Source organism: Mixophyes fleayi, chromosome 1, assembly GCF_038048845.1.
Source record: "Mixophyes fleayi isolate aMixFle1 chromosome 1, aMixFle1.hap1, whole genome shotgun sequence".
Lineage (NCBI taxonomy): Eukaryota > Metazoa > Chordata > Amphibia > Anura > Limnodynastidae > Mixophyes > Mixophyes fleayi.
In genome coordinates, this window is record NC_134402.1 from 185896469 (window position 1) to 185921453 (window position 24985).

A 24985-nucleotide genomic window follows, 5' to 3' on the forward strand; every position below is an offset into this window, starting at 1 on the left:
GGGGATAGGTGTTCTTGACTGTGATAAGATTCAATCCCCGGTAGTCAATACAGGGTCTTAACCCTCCGTCCTTTTTTGATACAAAGAAGCATCCTGCTCCTATGGGAGATTTAGATGGCCTGATAAAGCCTTTCTCCAGGTTTTCATTGATATATTCCTGCATGGATTTTGTTTCTGGAGCAGAAAGGGAATACAAACGCCCCTTAGGTAACTTGGAACCAGGAATAAGTTTGATGGCACAGTCAAAGTCACGATGTGGCGGTAAGGTATCAGCAGCTTTCTTGGAGAACATGTCCCAGAACTCATGATACTGTGAGGGAAGCCGCTCCGGAATAGGCTGAATCATACGCAGAGACAGTGACAAACAAGACTGTGTACAATAAGTACTCCACTGGACAATCTCTCCTTTTACCCAGTCTATGACAGGATTATGACAGGAAAGCCATGGGTGGCCCAAGATCAAAGAAACCGATGAACAATCTATCAGGAAGAAGGTGATTGACTCAGAATGGAGAGCTCCGGTCTTCAACTGTAGTGGCGGGGTCTCCCAGGAAATCTTGCCACCAGGCAACGGACTTCCGTCTAAGCCACAGACAGTAATAGCAGATTTGAGTTTTACCATCGGAATTCCGGCAGAGCGGGCAAACCCGATATCAAGGAAGTTGCCTGCAGCTCCGCTATCAATGAAGGCCGACAGGTCCACAGAGCGAGCCCGGAAGGTGAGCTGTGCAGAGATTAATACGGCATTTTTCGGGGAGATAATTTGCAGACCTAGGTGAACCTAGGTGACCCTCATTCCCTAGGCATGGTCTTTTCCCGACTTATTTGGGCAGGAACGGGAGAAGTGGCCTTTTATGCCACAGTAAAGACATAAACCTTGCGAACGTCTCCTGTCTCTTTCCTCAGAAGAGAGACGATATGCTCCTAATTGCATAGGCTCCTCATCATCCGTGAAAACAGGAATCAGAACAGATGGAGGAGAAGATGCCTCTTTTTCAGTTTTTCGCTCTTTAATTCTCCTGTCGATTTTAATGGAGAGGTGCATCAGATCCTCCAGTGAGGTAGGAGACGGATATTGCACCAAAGAGTCTTTGATTTGTTCTGACAGGCCTAAACAAAACTGACTGCGTAAGGCAGGGTCATTCCATCCGCTATCAGGTGACCATCTACGAAATTCCGCGCAGTATTCTTCTGCCGACCTTGTTTCAAAGCCCGTAGATGAGCTTCCACAGAGGCAACTCGATCCGGGTCATCATACAGTAGACCCAATGCCTCAAAGAAAGAGTCTACAGACTGCATGGCAGGACTGGTCTGCGGCAAAGAAAAAGCCCAGGACTGGGGGTCACCTTGTAGGAGGGAAATGATGATCCCGACTCTTTCCTGCTCTGAACCGGAGGAACGGGGTCTCAACCGGAAATAGAGCTTGCAACTTTCCCTGAAATTCCGGAACAGAGATCTATTTCCAGAGAAGCGATCCGGCAAATTCATCTTGGGTTCACAGGAGGAACTTGGAGTGGTTTGAGAAGTTTTTGCGGCTTCTTCTTGAACCGACAGACGCTCAGCCAATCCCTGGATCATCTGATACAAGGACTCAACATGGGCTGCTAAGGCCTGTGCTGGAGACGGTGTGGATCCGCTTCCATCCATCGCAACCTCATCTTAGTGGCCGGTTATAATGTTAGGAACCCCTCCAGCCGGCACAACACAACCCGGAATCTACTCTGCCGGTCAGGTGTTCACTGGAGCCCCTGATGGTGGGGACAGACTGGGCCGCAGACTGACAGAGGATCGTGAAGTGTGTACCGGCTGGGGAGAACCCAGGCAAGAGGAGTGAGGTCCACGCAGAGGTCAAGGGCCGGCAGCAGATAAACAGTATCGGTAAACAAGCTGAGGTCAGGGGTCACAGGCAGACAGCAGAAACGGTAAACAAGCCGAAGATCAGGGTCACAGGAAACACAAGCGAAGTCCAATTCAAAGCCAGGGGTCATACACGGGAAATCGGTAGCAGTATCAGGATACAGGAACAGGAACAAGCAGCTCAGCAGACTGGAGCACAGAAGCTATAACCGGCAATGAGGAGTAATAGTCTCAATTCATATATAGGGTCCAAACCAAAATTCATTTGTGAAATAGGATGGATAGTAATCATCAAGCAATAATCTCTATAGGTTTTTTTTTTTGTTTGATCATTGTTCAAAACAGGAATAGTTCAGAAAAGTCCTTGTTTAACCTTGGTCAAGGTTCTAGGGCCATCAAATAAAAAAATAATCCATATCAAATTACAATCAATAACCCTTTTGAGGATGGATTTGATACAGTATTCGTGATTATAGACGATTGTCCCATTGACAGTTCACTTATATAGGTTATGTGACACAGGATCTTACAGGTCTGCTGATGCCCAAGACCTAAGAATGCAGTCTCTTTTTGAGGAAAATACATAGAACAGGGTTGTATAAATCTTACCCTTCCAGGTACTCATTCCCACAGATCCCAGTCCCTTGATGATTTTACATCTCACTAGTCTGCTAATCCTGCTTTTGTCGCTGTTCCTCATGGTGTGTCAGAGGATCTGATTGCTATGCTGTGACCACAACTGGTGTCATCTTACTAGTGGAAAGGTGGATAACGGTGTTTAAAAAGGAGCTTGTCACCTGTTGCCAGTCTGATGAATGAATGGCAGCAGAAAAAATATCAGTAATTTAGGTTAACAAATGCGTTTCGCCCTTAAGATTAATGCAGGCTTCCTCTGGGTTGTGCTCTTAAGTACACTGTGTCTGCGTTATGTAAAAAGGAAAGATCTGTGAACTATCCATAGTCAATTGGGTGCATAGATGCATTTGTCCTGCACATAGTTAAGTCAGTTAGGACCACAGAACTGAAGGTGTTTAAACTAGTGTGACAGTCACTGGAAGGAGGCTAAATAGCAGATGTATGTATTCCAGGCTTCCAGCATTGTGTACGTTAAAACACCAGGGAGAAAGTGTAGATATGTGGGAGAAGCTTCCTACAGGGTGTTTCTATGTGGTAACAAAACATGATAAGTGCCCCTGGTGTTATTTATGGAGAGTGGGCTCCATACGTAAGGCCCAGTCTGGGTCTTCTGGCCTGCCAATCTCTAAACAGACTGATCAAGAAATGCACCTGTGATGTGCCTGTGAAAAGGCAGCTAGAATATGCAATCATTGTCTCAGACCTGGGGTGGAGGTGAGTTGCCTCCTGAGACACCCTGCTGTGGTGAGAAGCAATACATGTTTGATTTGTGTGTCGGACATAAGGTCCTGCACAGGAGAGAGGGCCTCCACAAATGTATTACTTAGTAACTAGATGGCTAGGATTTGGTTTGTTATGTTTTGTTTGCAATCTGGTAAATAAAACTAGCTGTGGCTTTAAACTGAAACCTTTGGACTTGTGTGGTTTACTGCTGCTGTTCGTCGCCATCTTCCCCAGGAGATGGTATCTATTCCCCTGATTATGTCACACTAGGCAATGCAATCGATCTTTTCAAAAAGCAGTCTAATTTAAATATTCAGAAGTTAAGCCACAAATGTGAGAGAATCACTCAAGTTAAAAGTCTCAGAGATTTTTGATGCAATGTAGTAAAAGAAGGGGGCTATTTGGTTAACAAATGTCTGTAGATGAACAATTCTTATCATCAAAATACACTTTTTACTTCTGAAATTTAAATTTACTTTGCTTCTACCCAGAACCCTAGTACAATATTGGAAGATAGAAAACAAGTGCTATTTCTTTCTAATATCAAAATATGCTTAGTACCGCTAAAGCAGAAGACAAATTACAAAATTAATCAGTTGTGATTTATTTTTTGGTACCTAAAAGTTTCATTCTGTAAGACCAGATAATTGTGATTTAAGATAGTATATTTGTAACGCTTTAAAGAAGGTAAATTGATTCCAGTGCTGCAATTACTCTTGAATAGACATATGGTTACCCACAGAGGAGGGAGGGCTGACAAATTTTAACCTGGGGGGCAAGACTCGACTCAGCAACCTATAAGGAACATTTTAAAGATGGGGGGGAAAAAAATGCAGGTGGCCCAGTGACCCAACCCAAGGTAGCCCACTATGGGACTGGCCTAAGGGGCACATGCCCCTTGGACCCTGGTTGCCCAAAAGAAAAATATAAACAGATATCTCAACATATAAGCCAAAATAGGCATAAGTGCAAGCAAATGGTGGAGGACAGTGACTTTGACACACACAACTGGGAACATACAATAGAGGAAAGATGAGACAGTCTTTTGGGACCTAATTTCTAATCTCCTCTGGTTTATAGTCAACAAATCCATGTGTTGGTGTAATGGTGAGATCTCTTTCACCCATGTTAGGAAATGTACCATGCATAGAAGTAGGCATGTGGAGAAACAGTGTGTGTGTACTTGCATTCATATGTGTGTGAAGACAAGCATATGAATGTCCGATCTTGAGTGCCAGCAAGGGGGTCTTAAATGTACCTGTCTCCTCGCCATAGCCAGCTACCAGCTTCACAACGTCGACTACGTGCAGAAATTTGGATGGAGCGGTACAGTCTCCAATCCTCTCCAAAGAGGTAGCTCTTCTGGTCTGTAGCAGTAGCCTGCCCATTTCTCTAAGCTTCTGACGGATGAAAGTGATTGATCTGTTAACAAGGCATTAGGAAAGGAGTGTCCCTATACGCCAGGTTCCACACATGGGTCCCCACAATGCAATAAAAACGTGTGAGTGTGTGGGTCTGTGTCTTTCAGAGACCAACACCATCTAAGGCCGGAATCACAATGTCCTGGTTTAGATACAACTTGACCACTTTGGTCTCAAAAGGTGTAGTCCACAGAACAGAGGACAGGTGTACGTGTTCACAAAAGATGAGATAAAGACACCTACAAAACAAAGCCCCCAGCTGACACTCTCCTAGCTGAAGAGATAGCCAAAATAAAATTTGTCTTCCAGATAAGGAACTTTAACTCCACCAAAACCAAAGGTTTGAAAGGAGGATGTTCTAAGGCAGTTTACACCAGTTTGAAATCATAAAGAGCTATTGGGGGATGAATGTAGTTTACACATGTATCTGGTAAATGTGCTAGTTTTTTCTAAAAGAAAATGTTGAGAACGTATGTGTACCACAACTTTCTTGACCAGTCAGGTGTTACCAGAATCACCTGAACGCTGTAGTTTATTTTTACCTTCCTTAGGGCCCGTCAAAGCACTGCTATGGAATAAAACAGGTAAATCGGATGACCGTTCCAAGGGACCAACATAACATGGCATCTACCAACAACACTTTTGGATCTCTTGTGCTTTTGGCAAAAGCAATACACCTTTTGGTTTAACTGAAATGCTACATGTCAATATCTGTCTGAATTCCAGGTGAGAAAACTTCCTGATAAGAAAATCCGCATCCCCATTTTCTGCGCCTGTAATAAACACAGCCGCAATTGCGGCAAAAATCCACTCTACTCTTCACATTATTCTGCTGGTTCCTCTCATGGGAAGGGAGTTCTGGGAGTCTGATAGTTGAGGTATGTCACCACCATGGTCTGTGAATTAATCTTTATGGTATTTCCTCAATAAAGATGGAGTCACGTGTCTAGAGCGTTGAACACCTCTATTGGTTCCGACACATTTATCGCAAGCTTTGATGCCTCTTACGAGTCCAAATACCCTGAAAGTGGCACTGAAGAATGATTACCTACCTAGCAACAATGGCTGGAGTCCACAGTAAAAAGTTTAATCCCAGATGGTAAGCAGGCATCCCGTTGAGGTTGCTCACCATTAGCCACCAGAGGAGCAACTGAGTCACCTATGAAGTCTGGCTCTGTTGAACTGGCTGATCAGATAATCGGGTCACTTGTTCCACTTCAATATAAAGTTCAGTCTGGATCCCCCTTGAGTAGTACCCAGTAAACTGCACCATGAAGGTTAAGACTATTTTTCCCTAAGATCTCTATGTAAAATTTAACAGATGTCAGTCTGCGAGCTACATAACTTTACAAGCCCATGTAATGAAAGGATCTTCTGCTCGCTCTCAGGTAACGAACAGCAGCCCCAAGAAACCATCCGCTGGGGGGATGTTAACCCTTTATTTTGCAATGTTACTCTCAAGCAACATGAATTTCTCATTACCTTTATGTAATAATGTCTATATATTTATTCTCTTCTTGGCAGAGGCATTCTCAACAAACATCTAAATGTATGGTTACAGTAGTCAGTTTTCATAAGTTCCAATATTGATCACTAGATGGTACATGCATACAGTCCTACAAGAAAATGTTTTCCTAGAAATTTTCAAAGCTTGCCAAATAAAAGGCTAAGTTGGGTTTCTTGCAATTGAATATCCATAAGATTATAAGGTCTTTTCTAGCTTGTGGGCTTACAGCAAGGTCAGAGATCCTGTCATGATTTGCAGACTATTTAGTGGCAGAATGACAGTCAATCCCCTTGACCTCAGCAGGGCAGCCATCACTGCCATGATTTTTGTGAACAATTTGGCAGAAATTAAAAATGATGGGCCTGAATGTCAAATCTGAGAACACACAGGTGTCCTTAGCAGATTGCAACATACAAATATGCACCCTTGATATCTATCTACCCCCCACCTATTATTCCTTTCACCCATGAAACTGAGGAGGAAAGAGAACCACTGGTCCCAGAAGACAAACAGGCATTAACCACAGGTGTTCATTGGTCAGTGTCTTGCATGCCAACTGTTTGCCTGTGGAGCTAACCGCTTAACTGTCCACACTTGTTTCCCTCTCAGCTGACCTCTACGAGGAGTGGAGGATTATCCTCTGGAATTTTGATACCTTTTTCTTACTGGGGAACAATAGGAACTAAACCTTAGGTTTGGGGGTATTGACCATAGAAAAGGACTCTTTGCCTCAGTGGCCAGGTTAATAAACTCATCCAGTTCTGTTGGCAATTTCAGAGTCCTTTTACACTCTGGGCCTGACTCATTAAAGAAAGTAATGCAAAAAAGGGCGTAAATCTTCTCTGGGGAAAACCATGTTACAATGCAAGGGCTGCAACTAAGTTTATTATTTTGCACAGAAGTTAAATACTGGCTGTTTTTTCATCTAGCACACAAACAATAGCTTTATTTTTACTCTGAAATTTAAAGTCAATCTAGGTCATGTCCTACCCAAACTATAAGTCTGTCCCCACATTTTAAATTTACTCCCCCCTCCAATGCAACATGGTTTTGCCCAGGGGAAAGTTAGTCCTCTGTTATGCTTTCCTTTCTTTAATGACTCAGGCCCTCTGTGTCCACCTTCCAGGCCCTAAGTCAGTGGGCACATTTCGAGACTGCAGAGGCTGAGATCCTATCCCCAATGAGCCCAGCATCCAAAGCAACATTTTCCACTTATTTGGATGCCTCATTGATGTGCTCAATCAAGTTTGCAAATCTGACAGAAAACATTACGCCAGTTGCTCCCACCACTTCTCAACTGCTTTATTGACCCAAGCCAAAGTTAAGATAGGTCTGAGGAAGGCCCCCACCGCAATGTAAACATACATAAGGGTGGCTTCGATATTCTTATCTATGCTATCCCTAAGGGCTGCAGCAGTCAGAATCAGAATGAGGGTAGCATTAGACAACCACACAATTGGGACATCCACCCTAGGCTGTGACTCCCATTATACCATGTCCTCGCTGGAGAGAGATAAATCTGCATGACACCTGGAACCTAGGATCAGCTTTGGTCCACACCTCCCATAATAGGACTAAAGTTAATATCAATTTTTCACTTTAAAGAGGGTCGGTATTGGAAACGTAACACAATAAAGGAAAACAACAAACATTTTAATGCAAGGAAGACACAAAGTAACAGATTGACTAAGTGTACAGTAATATATACATCCACATTTTACAAATGCTACAATGCTATGAAGTCCAGTGCTTCTTCAGATGTCCCTTTAACTGGGGGATGGTGGCTTGAGGCAATCTGCACACATTACACTGAAGAGAAGATTTCAGAAGCTCAGAGACTCCATCTTTCACTGTAACCTTTCCTCTTAATTTTATCATGTCAATCACGTCTAGGGGGAGAAAAAACAAATATATGAACATGTATATTTACAGAAATGAGACTTGTGAAACATTGAGATCAAATGGAGAATTATGTATATATATAACACACTTTTGAATACAATTTGTATGGAAGAAACTAAGAACGATGTTGCTATATGTGGAACAATTCTGACATCATGATGTGTTTAAAGCTCCCAGCCTGCCTACCACTTTAGTCCTTGCTATTCACCAATCACATTTACTGGAGAGCTAGTTTAGGCGTCACTGTCAGGGCACCCTGTAGTACAAAAAGTAATTTATAAAGCTGCAAAAATGTGGGGCTGCAGTGCCTTTGTGTCATTGTGTATCTATTTTTGCACAGACTTATCTGAGAAGGGCATGAATTAGCAGGTCAAGATGCGAGTCAGCTGTCTGGGTTGGTGCATAACTTTGCATTGTCATATGGGAAAGGCTTACGGAACTGTGCAGATGAGGTGTTTCTTGCGAATTATAAGTTTACGTGCACAATTGAACCTCATATAGCCCCCACATGCAAAAATTAGTGTTTCTGGATGAGATAGTTCTATGAATACAACAAGAATATGCAAATGTATAAAAGTGACACGTAATAAAGTCCTACTGTTCAGTTCACTCAATTATTAAATATGTAAATTAAGCTCAAACACTCTATTTTATGAACTCACATTGCAGTCGTAAAGTGTTAGTAGTCAAGACTTTCATTGTTATTTTTATATTTTCCATCATTTGTAATTCTGTCTAAACCTGTAGTCCCACAAACTGTCACAGAAACCACTTGCATGAGGACTACCTAAACCAGGAAGAGGTATGTGCTAATCAATAAGTGCTTTTATGCATAATAAAGAGAGCTATGGAGCTACATTTACTAGTTTGAAAATGAACCCTATTACGTATAAAACAGGTCATGGTTGCCTTCCGGTTTCCAGAAAACAATACATCCCCAGGCTTCAAAAACTCAAATACCAGTGCTTGAGTAATGGTAAATGCAGCTATTCAGAGCAAACACTAGGTAGTGGAGAGTAAGTGCAGCTAAGTCTGGCATCATACTGGGAGATGGTCCCATGATAGGAGTAGATGGCACTGAAAAATAGTGCAGCTCCTACCCTATCACACACACAATATTTCTATATATGTATGTCACAACATTGAGTAAATTACTGACATTTATAGTGCCTTGAATTTTTAAGTACGTGAAACCTGCAATCAGTGGGTACAAGGAGTGCATGGAAGACACTATGAAATATGAAAATTTCTTTCATAACTAGGTAATTGCTGTAAGTCACTCGTGCTTTTAAATTACTTGACTATGTTGGTGGTGGATGCACAATCCTTTTCTTTCATCAGCCCTGTTTAAAACGCTAATGGGTTTTTAAATGTACACTATCTACTAACCATCTAATCTAATAGGCTAGATTTTTATTTTACTTTTATGAAAACTGGCAGGTCTTACCTTCAGAATCTAAAAAATAGTCAGTAGTGAAAGAGTTCCAGTGTTTCTTGTTTTTAAGGCAAGGAGAATCAAAATCTTGACTGATGACATGTAAATGAACATGGCTACAACAATAAACAAAATAAGTACATACACCAAGAAAAAAATGTTTAGAAAGTAGCATTAAGTTACAGTTATGAAGTAACTCCTCTGTTATTGCAGCTTTGTAAATTGCAGTACAAACAAATTTAAACTGTAATTGTTGCTATTAGCAGTTAATGTGTTTAAGTGCTCCAACTGGTACAGGCATTTTTAGAGAGCAAAGAGGTAAAGTAATACATTACTCTTATAACTAAACATTGGCTAGAGTGAATGCAGTAAAACACATACAATTACAATATTAGTCTAAAGTCTATATTAAATAGACCAAATATTTTGGTGTTTTAAATTCCATAAGGGCTGACTGAATATCTCTTTCTAAGCTGCTATGAAAAAACCATAACTATCTATGGATATCTCACCTCATGCTTGGAATAGCATGGTAACCTAATCTAAATTGTGCTCTGCTGAGAGTTGAATGCTGTTGTGCAATCTTCTCCCCCACTGAATGCATGTGCTGTAATAACTCTATATGTTCTGCTCGCAACACCTTCAGGCTGGAGATTGATTCCCATGGTAAAACCAGCCAATGGTAACGTGCTTTGGGGTATTTGTCCTTAATCACCACAACTTTATCATCTTTGAAGACCTATATTAAAGAGAGATAAATTAAATTTTTCAGTGCTGTAAGCACTTTAATATTTTTATAGGCATTTGTATATAATATTATTTCAGCGTAGCTAGAACAGGTAATGATTCCATTGAGTAGTTTATTATATAAGGTTCTTAAACTATGCACCCACAAGTCATTTTAGGCAGTTCACTATAATCCTTTCCCTGCAAAACTACACTGTAGTGCCATATTTCATCCTTAGTGAAATGTGTTGTTTTATTAATAAAGTATATGCTGCACAAGACAGGAGAAAAAAAAATACTGCCCTCTCCATTCCCCCATGAGAGGGAACCCCAAAATAGCTTGCCAAATATCCTAATAGCGCGGCTTCCAAGTGACCATATTCCCTCTACTACATATCCTAACATCACCAACGAATGACCATTTGAAAAGTCTTTGGACTTCAAATATTGTTATACAGTGACGTGTTATTACTTTGCATACAAAACGTTTAATACTAAATGCAATACTGTATCTTGAAGTTTATTAAATCACTTCATTATATTTAAGCCCATAATTTAACTTGAGAAGGCTACTCACCAATATACAATATAATACAGAAGGGTGTGAATAGATGTACAAACCAATCTCAAATATCCCCTTATCAATGTTGACTAGTGATGTGAAACAGTAACAAAGATAATTTACTATATACATCATCATCATCATCATCATTTATTTATATAGCGCCACTGATTCCGCAGCGCTGTACAGAGAACTCATTCACATCTGTCCCTGCCCCATTGGAGCTTACAGTCTAAATTCCCTGATATAGACACGCACTCACACACATACACACATACAGTCAGACAGGTAGAGACTAGGGTCAATTTTGATAGCAACCAATTAACCTACTAGTATGTTTTTGGAGTGTGGGAGGAAACCGGAGCACCCGGAGGAAACCCACGCAAACACAGGGAGAACATACAAACTCCACACAGATAAGGCCATGGTCGGGAATTGAACTCATGACCCCAGCGCTGTGAGGCAGAAGTGCTACCACTTTGCCACCGTGCTGCCACCGTGCTGATATATACAGTATCTATCTATCTATTACTCACTCTTCCATTCTGAAGTCAGAGACTACACTGGCCTCAAAACACCCAGGGTTGCACCCAACAAGAAAAATCAAGAATCTGCAAATCGGCCTCACAACCAATATCCAAGCTGACAAAGAAAGCCACATACTGTTTCTACAGTGCAGCTCTGTGACAGCTTGCCTTTCTCCTTTTAGCAAATATATACTGAATAAGTAATTGAGTACAATGATAACAATACGAAGATATTTATTTTCTTTACAAATCAATACTCATGTACTGATGGTAATAATGTCCAATTCCCTACTTATAAAGGATATTAGAAGTCACTTAAAAGCCCTTTATGACAACACTGGGCCTATGGCTTATTGTTTTATGTGTCATGGAACTTTTTACTTTATATTTCACTGTAGGTCATATATAATCAACAGTAAATTATTACAAGATTATTGTATTATAGAATTCAGTTGCACCTGCATATTTGGATCCTGCATGGAAGCCTTTAGCCCTTGACTCCAGTGTCCTTGGTTTTTAATCTAGGCAATAAACAAATTTATACATGAGTACAAAATGCACAGAAGGTTCCACAACTACGTGAATAATAATAAATCAATGCACTCGTCGTGCTAGTGTTTCATGGTAACAAATAAGCAAGTCAATGCACAAACTCAAAGGTAACAAGACATGATAGAAAATTAGAGACATCTTATTAACATTTGGATAGGGCAAGAGTGATAAAACGCGATTGCAAGGCACATGTTCAAAGCCAACATTGTAATACAAGTACTTACTTTAATGCATGGCTTTTCACCTCTGCCTTGTTTCCATGCATTAAAGAAAGTACTTTTTATGTAGCCTGCATAATTTAAAAGGTTAAACTACCTACAGATCTTATCATTCAGCAACTGGAATGTATGTGGTCAGCATTAGACCTTGGCAGATCAAAGAAACAGGCGAGATAGTGGAGGGGGGAGGTATATGCAGGAAGTAGCAGCATTGTTTAAGACTTAAAAGAATCAGAATTTTCAACTGAATCCACACAGAACTATGTAGCCAGGCTAGTGACATTAGTAAATCAGTTACTTATGAGAACTTATATGATATACATACACATACATATTCAAAATTACTGAAATTATGCCAGCTTAGTGATAGGGTAAGTTGGTTAGTGAAGTACTGGTGGAGAAGGAGGAATTGGAATATTTGCATCTTTGTTATGCTATGTATATTTTAAACACATAAATAGGTAGAAATGACAGGATCAATTGTAACCTAACAGACTTGTGGTACAGGAGTGAGAAAAGCTTTAGTAACAGAAATGGAAATTTGGTAGCTCTGTCAGGAAATATAAAACTATTGCTTTTCCAATATTGAAACCTTTTATTCTCTAATCGTAATTGGGGACACCAGGTTACTGGTTATGACTCGGGAGTAAAGGTTTATCACAAAAATTTGTACCGATAGTAAAAGCATTTTTGTAAAATTAGGCAGTTTTAACGCAAATGTTTTCCACCGTAAACAATTCCACTGTATTTTTAGCTTTTGTCAATGTTTAATAATAAAGCATAGTCATTCCCGAAGCTTTTGTTTTTTTAAATATTTACAAATTATATCCTGTTGCATATCTACGATCCAGATTTTAAGTGTGGTTTATGAAAACAACAAATTGTCCAAAAAAAAATGTATGAACCTTTTCTTATATCTATATGCAACATATTAACCAATTGTTTGATGCCTAGTACTGTACCATTGGTCCAGTTTATCCCAATAATGTGAAACATTTATGATATTGCAGTCCAGTTAGATAACCCTTTCCTTTATGTATACTATATTTCATCTGCATCCTTGGCAGATTTTTCATGTCCAAATTACTCTAAAGGAAGTATTTTTTTCAATGCAGTGTATAATGAAACCATAGGATATTCAATTAAAACTAGACCCTTGTTGGGAAAAAGTGAGTTTTCTTCCACTGGTTAACCTAGAAAAAATTGTTCAGGAATCACTTTGGTCCCCCTTTTTCCATGGGTATTTGTGAATGCTGCAGGTCTTGTCTTACGCAGTGGAGTAGATAAAGGATCATGGGCTCTTTATTCATAGGGTCTACCCCTAAAGCATAACGATACTGATGCCCCAATCATCTCTTGTCTCAACTTCATTACATTACAAAAATACAAGCAAATATAAGCAAAATCTATTTTCGTTCTCCTTTTGAGCTCTACTAAGACATTAATTCACAGCAACTGGTAGATGTTTTTTGGTCTAGACTAAAAGCACTAAATACATATTTCCTTATTACCATCTCTCTCTGTCTATTGATTTTTCTTAAATTATCCAGAATAAACCTATGGTAAAGGCTGTTTTTTTCTTAAACCATCTGTAACATAAACCTTGGCATTGCATACCTCGGAACCATGTTGTTTCTTTTCAGCACTGGCGTTATCCACACTCTTACTGCAGTTTAGCACATCATCAGATTGCAGTTTTGTGCACTTTGACAAGATTTCCATGCTCACATTTAGAGAACTCTCATGTGACCTCTTCCTGGCACTGTTTTTCTGCTGGAGTGGTTTTGAGTCGGAGTCTTCTGGTTTTTTGGCAAACTCTACCGTGTAAGGGAATAGCTTATCGACCATATATAAAACATGGCCAGGAGACAACTTCGCTTCTTGATCTTTACCGATATCCACTGAGTCAACACTGGTTGGATTAGTTCCGATCTAAACAAGACATTAAAATTCTGATTATTGTTAAACTATTTTATTTATGCTTTCTTGTAATGAATATATGCTATAAAAAATGGGAAACAGATTACTACAAGACTCAGAAACATTTATGAGAACTGTTTCAAAAGATAACAGAAGAAAAAAAGTTCTGTGACCTCATTGAAGCCAGTTAGATTTTTCCTTTCACTTTCTAAATAGTATTTTGAAAATTACAGAATTTGATTGGTTGCTATGGGAAACACATTTTTCTGCACAATCTTCATAAATGTCCCCCCTTAAGGTTTTCCTCAACATTAAAGAATGGATTTAACACGAGTATAAAATCCTCTTTTCTCCTACCTCCACCTGAGGGACCCTGCTTACCATGGGGACGGACCCCCTAAGTGAGGGACCGCTCTCACAGTCCGGTCTGCAGCACTGTGCGGCCGAAACTTGCGTCCGGGGATGCAAACACATTAAATTGATAAAAACTAGTGAAGGTATGGACAGAGGACCAGGTGGCCGCCCAGCAGAGCTGATCTGCCGAGACCCCGTTATGCGCAGCCCAAAAAGCCCCACTGAGCGGGTGGAATGGGCGGAAGGCCGATCGTAACGGAAACAGGCTTGTTTGATTGTGGACGTAATCTACCAAGCGATGGTCTACTTCGGAGCCGGCCAGCCCTGCTCCGTTGAACCCATTGGTTCAAAGGGGGACTTCTGCAGCATGGTCAGAACCAAATTTAGGTCCAGGGATCCGTAGGCGTAACATAAGGGGCTGTATATACAGGACACTTTGAAGGAAGGTTCTTATTTCCGGAATATCAGCTAATTTCAGCTGGAAAAAGATAGATAAGGCCGACAACTGGACCTTTCAGGACCCAAGTCACAGACCTTCATCCAAACCATCTTGGAGAAAGGCTAGGATACTGGAAAGATGAAAATTAGTCGAGTGGCAGAGTCTTCGTTCGCACCACTTAATGTTGGGTATGCCACACTCTGTAATAAATGCGAGCTGAGGTCGGTTTCCTGGCTCGCAGTATGGTGCTACCACTCTGGAGGAAAGCCCTCTGGATCGCCAGAGTTTGGCCTCAAAGACCATGCCATCAAAACCCACAGAGGTAGATGCTGAAAAAGAACCAGGCCCAGCCACAACAGGTCGCCTCAACGGAGCAGAAACCTTTTTTGAACTGCTACCCTGCTTAGAATGTCTGTGGACCGGATGTGTCTGGGCCAATCAGGAACCCTGAGGCTCACTAGAAACTGCCCTACAAAGGCCAGCAACTTCTGGGACTCCCTAAGGGATGGAAAGTTCCTCTGCCTGCTGAAGGAGCCCTTCAGGAAGTAGCGAGACTAAGCCACCCCCCCCACCCCCCCAGGGGATTTGTATCTGAAGAGCGTAAACTTTCATGCCCAGCCATCTCTTGAGGAGAGGTTTGACGGGTTAAGGGAGTGAAAAGAACCTTCTCCCGGTCATATTCGGCAAATGACCTGCTGAAAGAAGCATAGTGACAGCCTGGCTTCAATTTAGTGTCATTGTTATGTGAAAAGAACAATGGGGGGGTGACCCTAGAACAACAGCTATTTTGACCCCCTGAATGATCACACCTCTCAAGTTCTGTGAGGACGCCGCTCTAAGAATTGTGACCCACAGCAGACACCCCCCTACCCCTGCAGTCACGGAGAGGCGAAGGGTCCATCAGCCTGGGGTCTGGATGTTGTAGGGCTCTACCACTCTGGGAATGACCTCTGGCCACAGAGGACCTGCTCTTAATGGTCTGGCCTCTCACCAATCAGAAAATCTGAGTCTTGTAAACCTGCTACTAGCTGGTCAGCCCAGGTCTCCATTGCCCCAGCGACCCACGCTGAAGACAGCATAGGGTTTAGTGAGGCACCTGCCGCCAGGAAGGTGGATTTAAGAAAACTCTCCACCCTGCGGTCAGTGGTGTCAGGGAGTGCAGAAGAACCCGGCACTGGAAGAGTAGTATGGTGGACCAGTCTGGCCACTGGCATATCCACCTTTGGAACCTATCCCCAGCAGGCAGTTTCTAATGCCTCCAGAGGATATAGGACTGGAAATCTGCGTGGTATAACAAACTTATGATCTGGCTGCTTCCAAGCTGACTCAGCAAGTTCCACTGATGCCGAAAAACAGACAACATGACGTTTCCTGCGCTTAAAGAGGCCTAGGTCTGACCGAGGTTCCTCTAGATCCAATAGATTCAATGTCTGGCAAACTGCCAGTACCAGATCCTCAATGCCCTGACTCCCTGAAGGTTCATAGAGAGGTTAACGGCACCAAGTTATTAGTTTGAATTTCAGTTATAACACATCCCCTATTTTACTAATTATGTAGTTGAATTAAAAAATTCTGTAATTTTAGTATCACTAAGGGGTGCACCCAAATACATTGTCCAACAAAAGAGAAAAATAAGTATATATTGAGCCACTACGGGATACTATAACTTATTAAAAACAAACTTTATTGGAACATATTAAAAATTATTTTCTTTTTATAGTTTCATACATATAACGAAAATAAAAACAAAGACTGAATATATATTGATTTGTGATAATTAAGATGCAGACCCAGCTGCAATAGCTTTGTGATCTCACAATTCTTTAATTATAAACACCTTCATGTAATATAGTTTTTTATCTGGCAGTATTAATGATCTGGAATAATATTTATTGAGCCCATAGATTAGTAGTCAATTATGAGTTTACCAGATTTGTTATCTGGGGATTAATATTGTTTATTTCCTAAAGTGGTATCCATTGATTGTGCTGCTTCAGACTTTTTATTTTCAGAAATCTTCTTTAGGAGTTTTCTGGAAAAAAGTGTCAAATCCTTTTGATTCATTTTCTTATAAAGGTGAGAAGGATAATCCCTTGCTTAAGAGGCCAATACGTTCAGAATTTAGTTGTTTGTCAGAGAGATCTATGACTCTCAAGGCTGCATCTAACATCTGACTCCTTCAGAACAGGATACCTTCCTGTTCTTACGATCTTTTTGTTTTTCACCTTCCTCCACCAAAGACTCCTCTGAACCAGAAAGTGTGAAGAGAGGATGAGTAGACCCATGACACTTGCAGCATCGTGCTTGGGTTCTGGGAGTGTCCAGAAACCGATAGAACCGGTCCAGGCCTTTAACTAAGGACATGGACCGTGCAGGCTCTCCGAGAGGGGCCTCTGAAACAAGAGGTGAATGCCTGACTACCAAGGCTCAGGTTAAGATCAAGCCCTGCTGCAGATGGCAATGCTGCAGCAGAAGGGGCTAAAGGGGAGGGAGCCGGGGGGAGTACCACAGCGAATGCTGGGATCTCCGCAAGACAGGCAAGCATTTGAGTCAGTGCGGACACCTACTGCACCAGCGTGACCGCCCATGCCGGTTCCTCCAACTGCTGTGGCGCAGAACCCTGCGCCTGTTCACCCCAGGCCCCCGCACCACAGTCCGCCCCTGTGTACGACTGTCCACTAGGAAGCTTTACTTTACATTTGGAGCAGGTTTAATATTTAGTCTGGGGTATCTTACCCTTGCCTGACATTGTTATATAACAAGGTAATATGTTCCCCCTATTACCAGCCTGCGTAGTATAGAAGCAGAAGGTAACAGCTCAAATAGAAAAGAAAACTTTTTTTTTTTTTTTTTTTTTAAAGAAAAGGAAATAAAAATAACTTTCTAGAGGATATGGTTTTGTCTGTGAATTACCCCACAGTACCTCCCAAAAACATTACATACATCTATACATACACCCATGACACATATGTCCCAGTGTATACTTTGTATTTTAGTGTTTATGTGGCACAAAGTTTACTCCAAAACAATAGCATACATAGATCCACTGGGAAGCTTTTACCTTATCTGAAATATAACAAGGTAATGATTTGCCCCCATTACCTGCCACCTGTCTAGAAATAGAGGCAGAATGTAGCCTTTTCTCCAGTCCTTTGACTGTACATAGGTGTCTCCCTTGTATTTCCTGGGTTGGTACCTAGGAAATACAATAGCTCCCTCCCCTCTCAGGCAGCCCGATGCATACAGGCAAAATGCGGGCTTTTGTTAGCATAGCCCTACTGGCCTCTTATCTATAGGCTTTCCAATAGCAGCTGCTCCATTTTTGGTCCGAGTCAAGTGCCCCCTCCAATGCAGCAGACACGCGGTATATTCCAAAATGGCGTCTGGCATACAGAAATGTGGCGCTCACTGCCAGAAGGCAGCGCTGGTGTCTGAACGGCCAGGGTAACAGCAGTCCCCTTACCAGAAACATCCCTGCAGAAGAGTTCTCTTGTCCGTGGCTGCTGCGCTCCGGTACATCATGCTGGAAAACCTACATAAGCTGTGCTGCCTATAGCACATACACCTTCTAAAAAGGTATTAATTAACATTTAAAAAGGAAATGGCTACAGCACAGCATGCCAGAAGTCCTACTGTCTGGCACTCAAACATACACTGAAGTTCAAACAGGGTTGCAGAGGAGATACAGCATGTCATGTCAGCAGGAAAGTTAACTATTTGAGTGCCTATTACAAGTTCCCTCATACAAATCCATGGTAAGCAGAGTACCCCAGGTGGAGGTAAAAGAAAGTCAATCTATTTGGATTGCATCCATCCTAAATGCAAAATTAGATGTGAAGCATATAAACGATATGCCAAACAATGGAATAAACTACATTAAATAGACAATCATCTACTATTATTTACAAGAAAAAATAAAGTCACACAGAAAAGCAATATATGTAGCACGTATCCATTCTTTTAAAAGAGCTCAAAAAGGTGTATTTACTTCAGTGCCCAGGAGAAGATAAGTGGGCATTTCTGTAGTTAACATACTATATAATGAGAATGTCGATTACATGTTAAAAGGTATGATTTCCAGACAAACTGTAAACAAAATATGGAATTGTGAATTAGTTCCAAAGGCTGAAATTTTCAGCCATTTAAAGAGTCAGCTTTTCAGGCAGAAAAAAGAATAAATAGCTCAGATTTTTGTTCACATTAGAAACATTTAAAAACTCAGTTAATGATCTTAAAGCCAGATTAAATAACAGTCACTTGCATTGCAGCTACCCAAATTTGATATATGTTTATTGTAAATAACATTAAAATGACCTTGAAGTTATTGGTTTTACACCTCAAAATGAACATACAGCAAAGAGACGTACCTGTTTGACCTTCACATAACCTTTGTTGCAATCAGACGTTAGACGCACTGCAAAAAAAATGAGACGATGTCATTTGTACATAATATCTCCCAGAGACCAAATGAGTTACAACAGTGTGCCGTGTAGAAGCAGAACCAATTTTTAATCAGGCTAACTACAATATTGCATAAATTACCCTTCTGGTTCTGCATGGAGCCTCAAAAAAACCCCACTAAACCTAAAATATGTGAGCGTCGCGGGACATGTTTTAGTTTAAAGTGTGCCGCTATGTGGGCATCTGGTGGCATTATGAAGCTGCTCCAGTTCCCATTTTGCGGGGACCAGAGTGCTGGTGTTCCAGCGGTTGCCCTCCTTCCCCTGTGTCCAATATAGCCTTTGTGGGTCCCTGCAATGTTAGGCTGCCTTCCCCACTCCCAAGGGCTGGGAGTGAAGTCATTGCTTGAAGTAAACACAGCAACTCCATGCAGGGTGTACATGAACCATGCAGGAGCTAGTGTGAGAGAAGAGGTATTTGGGCTGTTGCAACCTGGTACCCAACATGAGGTATGGAGAGCAGCAGTGCTGGATCACTTTCTGGTAGGACAAGCAGGAGTCTAACAAATGTCCACAGGAGGTCCCTAGGAACAAAGCAGCAAATACAAGCTCAAAGACCAGGACTGCTGCTTCGAAGTCTGGGTCCTAGCCTCCTGACCTGGAAGATACTTTGGGCACCATGTGGATAGTGGGGAAAGACAGCCCCTGCTACAGACTGCAATATAGGTAAGAGTAAGGTAAAGGCTGATTCATGTGCAAGTTAAGTAAACCAACCTAAAAATGGTTAAAAGGAAATGGGTCTGGATTGTCCCCTATCAACCTGTGTGCAAAAACTATATTACAAGGGCTGCAAAGCCCCAAGTAAAGTGTATTCTATCTGCATCAATTAGTCTATGTGTCCATGGTCACTACCTTTTAATAAAGTGTAACAGCTCTTTTAAGAGCCAACACTACTCTTCTTAAATCCTGCTCTATTTCACCTATATCTGAAATCCTGCGACCTACTGTTAAGAGCTACCAATGTAATTTGTACACCATATGTCCCCTTTTGAACCCAGTGTCCTGCACCAATACTCTGCCTGCTACCCTGCAGCCCAGACCCAAAATAAGCTGTCAGGTGGAACCAGCCACAGTCACCATCAAAGATATGCTACAGCAGCAAAACACACACGTAAGCTTCCAGGTTCCAATGAAGGATCTAGGTGCCAATAAAGTTTCCTGGTGGTGGCAGAGGCTACTCTTACAACTGAAGGCACCAAGATGGTGAGCAGTCGACACACACAGTTGGGAAGTGTCTGGTGGCTTGGAAACGCAAGTAGGAGTGGTCAGCAATAGCACTTTACTGACGGTAAACCACCTCCCCCAGACAGGGTGACAGAGTAAGCCCACCCTGTCACAATGATATATGTGTGGAGAACAAGCTTACTATAATTAAAAAAAAAAAAAAAAGAAGTTGCTTTACCTGGACATTTCATTTAAGACTGCAACAGATGAAGCTAAAATGTGTACCAATGTCATTTAGTACTGACATTTAGGGGCATATTCAAATGTTTTTTTTCCGCCCGTGGAAAAACTATTACCGTTAATACAGTAATAGATAGCTGAAATCCAGCGAGTAAATCACCGTATTAGCGGTTTTTCCATAATAACGGTAATCGTGAGCGGACCACGAGATTTTCGGCGTTTCCGCCGAGAATTGAATATGCCCCTTAGTAAGTAAAACTGTTCTGTTTAAATAATAACCAAACAAAAAAAACAGAGAAGAGCCAATCCACAGATGTAACAGTGAATTATTTATTATCCTATGATTTCACATATACACAGTTAATTAAATGGATTCCTGCTGAAAACAAACATTGCATAGTCAATAAGCAGAAAGTAAATAAATAAAAATCAGAATATGTTGGATCACCAACTTTTGACGGATAGCAGTGGTATTAAGGAAAGAAAAAAAATATACCCTTTTCTTTGCTCCTTTCCTCATAGAGTTAATGTTAAAGGAACAGCACATACACATAAAATAGTCTGCTACTTGAAGAAACACAAACCAAAAAAGCAAAAATAAAAGCACAGAAGTGTGCATTGCACGATGTGTTTTGACACACTGATGATAATGAGCTTATACGGCCAGACTCCTTGCCTAACATTACCAATTTTCCAGAAATTGTTAGGCGTCATTACCTTATTGTCTAGTAAATTACCTTGCTGCCTGGAACATTTTTTGTCCACTATTTTTGTCTCTGGCCCTCGTCCAATTACCACAGTCTCTGCATGTGGTAGTTTGATTCTAAGACATGTATTTTCTTTACTCACTAACCAGCATTCAAGCATTGTGCCTATGAAAAAAAAATGAAACGTTAAATTAAATAAAGAAATAATCTTATGTTAGAATTTTTAGAACAGACAATTGTGTTTATGACCATGCACAAAATGTAAATCATATCCGGCCATTCGATGTTCATCATCATCATCATTTATTTATATAGCACCAGCAAATTTTGTAAAGCTTTACAAATGGGAACAAACAGTAAAAAACAATACTGGGTAATACATACAGACAGAGAAATAAGGGTGCCCTGTTGCAACCTTACAATCAACAGACAATGGGAGTTTGATACACAAGGGTAAGTGCTGCATAATATTGCATATTGGTCCAGCTAGAATGCAAAGATAAAAAGTATTGAGTGGGCCATATGATCAGTCACACAGCAATGCTAGTCAGAGGATTGTAGTCTTGTGTTAGCTGTGTAAAGGATTGAGGAATATTAGAAGCTTCCCTGAAGAGGTGGCTTTTCATCCAATGCTTGAAGGTATGAAGTCTAGTGCAAAGTCTTATTGTGCGAGGCAGGGAATTCCACAGAGTGGACACAGACCCCCCCCAAAAAAGTCCTGTAACTGGGAGTGTGACGATGTGATAAGAGTGGAAGAGAGCTGCAGATCTTGTGCAGAACGGAGGTGTTAAGTTGGGAGATATTTTGAGACAAGTGAGCAGATGTATGTATTTTGTTGATGGCCTTGTATGTTATTATTAGAATTGTATATTGGATTCGTTGAAAAATAGGCAACCAATGTAGAGATTGACAGAGTGGATCAGCAAAGGAAGAACGATTTGCAAGGAAAATCAATCTAGGCGCTGCATGCAAAATAGACTGTAGGGGTAAGAGTCTGATTTTGGGAAGACCGATAAGGAAGGAATTGCAATAGTCTATGCGGGAGATGATGAGTGCATGAATTAAAGTTTCTGCAATGTGCGAGATAAGGTGCAGAATTTTTACATGAGCAAATCAAGCTGCCTTGCCAGGGGTGCAAGTTTATTTCTTTTTTAAATGTAGGGCAATTATTGCATGCTCTGGCACGCCACATACTAGTTAGCTTCATTTTTACACTGCATTTTCGGAGCTGAGCTACTCTATTCTACTGCACCTGGCTTTCCACATTTAAATTTTACACCCAACAGATGCATATAATGAGGTGCCCTTGATGCTGGGATGCAGGCTTAAATGTTTTGATCAAAATATGAACTAATACTTCGTTTTCATGTTGCAAGATACACAAAAATCTGCAGTGTTAATTATAAGCGCTAACAACAACTTTCTTTTTGTTTTGTGTATATATATATATATATATATATATATATATATATATATGGCCATTTATAATGCTATGCAGCTGGTACCATATATAATATGAGATATACAGAGCACAAGCTTATTATTTTTCTCCAGTATATGGATTTGCTCCTAACTCTAAATGAGATGAACTGTGTCAAATGTTACTTCAAATTAAACGTACTATGTTGAAGTCTCCTAATTGTGACATGTGATCACGCATTCCACATCATCTGCCTGATGTCAATAACTTTAATATCTTCAATGAAAATATATTTTCACACTGGAAACTGCAAAGCCACATACATTGGTCAACAATGGGGCAGTGAGGTCTAAGTCATATGTGAGAGTGCATGAGAGTGCATACAGTGATCGGAAAAGATACAGCACAACACTCAAGTGCAAATTCAATTAGTCGCGAAGTGTCATGATGTGCCTCTGGAACAGAAAGACACCTCAATATTTTTATTTAAATCTCCGCTCATTTTTCCTTGGGGCCCAGAGATGTGGAGAAAAATTAGCAGAGATTCCTTACCATCCTAACATCAGTCAAGTAAGCCAACTATTGCAAACAGGCAAATGTACTACGAGTTAAAAATGGAAATCTGCAAAAAACATAATTTGTGTACAACGTAGGGTGACATGCTATCTCACTTAATATAGGGTCAACCAAATGTATCAACTGAACCAGACTCACTATATGAAAACTTATAGCAGTTGTACCTGTTTCCATTTCTCAGATGTTAGTCATATGAGGGTATTCAATTGTCAGCGATTTTTTTTTTTTTTTTTGACCTAGTTGTCATTTTAATGCTTTTTTTTTCTCATTTTCGAGCAGGTTAACTTTACCCGCGATTCAATTCCATTTTTAACTCACTGTTTGTTTTTTTCATGAAACGGTCCTCTTGCGATCCAGTAAAAGGTCTATTGAAAGTATAAGGTGTGTGAGAGGCAGCCGCGTTAAAAGCTATTCAATTGTTTTTTAACGAGGCACGTTAAACAGGCAAATATGCTGTTTTATCTGGCACCTCTTTGGGGTGTGTTAAAAATAAAGAACCTCTGAAAAGTATTTGAAATCATGTAATAATGTGGAAAAAAAAGTTAAACTTATGTTTATCACGAATGCCTAACATGTAAAAGTTGATTTTCTTGTGACAAAATATTGAAAAAAAACCCCATAAAATATAAATTAAATAAAATCACTAATTAATTATACTTATGTATGTTTTTGGTACAAATATGAATGCAGTAATGTGTTTTAACATGGTATAGATGATTCTATGGTAAAAAATAGTTCAACTAAAAAATATGCTAAAGAAAGTACTGTAACATAGATATCATCAATGTGTAATGCAATCTAATGTATGAAAATGTATTCAAAACCTTTTTTCTGACCACGTTAAAACTCCCTTAAAAACTCACAAACACAGTGTTTAACGCACGGGGGCAGCGTTCCCTCTTTTTCAATTGAATTGCACGAGTTTTACTGCGGAAAAACTATTACCGTTATTACGGTAATATTAAGCCGGATTTCAGCTTGTAGTTCCCTGAGCCGCGAGCTGAAATCCATTTAGAAATATACCTTAATAACGGTATTTACGCGCACTATTACCGTAATAGTGCGCGGGGCACATTACTTTTGGCTTTAGTGCCAACAACTGAATATGCCCCAATAGTGTACTAAATTGTCTTTATTTAATAGTGAAGATAGAATACTATTGAGACCTGGATTAAATTTTGGTGACTGCAATATTCCAGTACTCTGATGTGACACCATCTAGCGCCATTTGCTGTACCTCATTTTGTATTTGATTTTTTGGGGGAGTTGTGAAAATTCCTGTGGTTTGGCAAGGCTGCAGGGGTTGTTACTGAAGCCACTCTGTGGACATCCCTCTTTTATTTACTGTTAAATTGTCTTGCTGTTGACACTGCGTTGCAATCAGTGTAGCTAAGTAACCTAGTTGATGGTGTCCTGTCCAGGCATTCTGCCACGCCACACGCAGCAGATCTTTTCGCCCATTGTTTGAGCTCTTACCTAGTGCTGAACTGCTCGGGATTGAGCACAGAGAAAAGGAGCGCTAGCTTCACCGCAAGACTAATTAGAGCTGAACTCAGGAGTGCGTGGACACTGAAGCGCGTTGCCGCTGCGTTCCAAGCACGACGTTGCGTTCCAAGCGCCATTGTTATGGCGGTAATAG

At 40.7% G+C, this 24985-nt stretch overlaps 1 protein-coding gene across 1 annotated transcript; it reads right to left on the reverse strand.

Annotated features, from left to right (window-relative positions):
- Positions 1 to 7778: 7778 nt before the first annotated feature.
- On the reverse strand, positions 7779 to 24955 carry APTX (aprataxin). Its single transcript, XM_075204628.1, has 8 exons — positions 24823 to 24955; positions 21381 to 21515; positions 19147 to 19193; positions 13684 to 13998; positions 11755 to 11817; positions 9994 to 10220; positions 9494 to 9597; positions 7779 to 8033 (listed from the first exon to the last, which is right to left on the reverse strand). The coding sequence occupies exons 2-8, from the start codon at positions 21508 to 21510 to the stop codon at positions 7879 to 7881; spliced, it is 1041 nt and encodes a 346-aa protein (XP_075060729.1). The 5' UTR covers positions 21511 to 21515; positions 24823 to 24955; the 3' UTR covers positions 7779 to 7878.
- Between the last annotated feature and the right edge of the window lie 30 nt (positions 24956 to 24985).

What these genes read in the sequence shown, in the direction of transcription:
- APTX (XM_075204628.1), bottom strand. Translation starts at nt 21,510, where the DNA reads ATGCTTGAATGCTGGTTAGTGAGTAAAGAAAATACATGTCTTAGAATC. An exon ending in AAAATGTTCCAGGCAGCAAG is followed by an intron (nt 19,194 to 21,380) that starts GTAATTTACTAG and finishes TTTTTTTTGCAG; the next exon opens with TGCGTCTAACGTCTGATTGC. An exon ending in CATGCTATTCCAAGCATGAG is followed by an intron (nt 9,598 to 9,993) that starts GTGAGATATCCA and finishes TTATTGTTGTAG; the next exon opens with CCATGTTCATTTACATGTCA.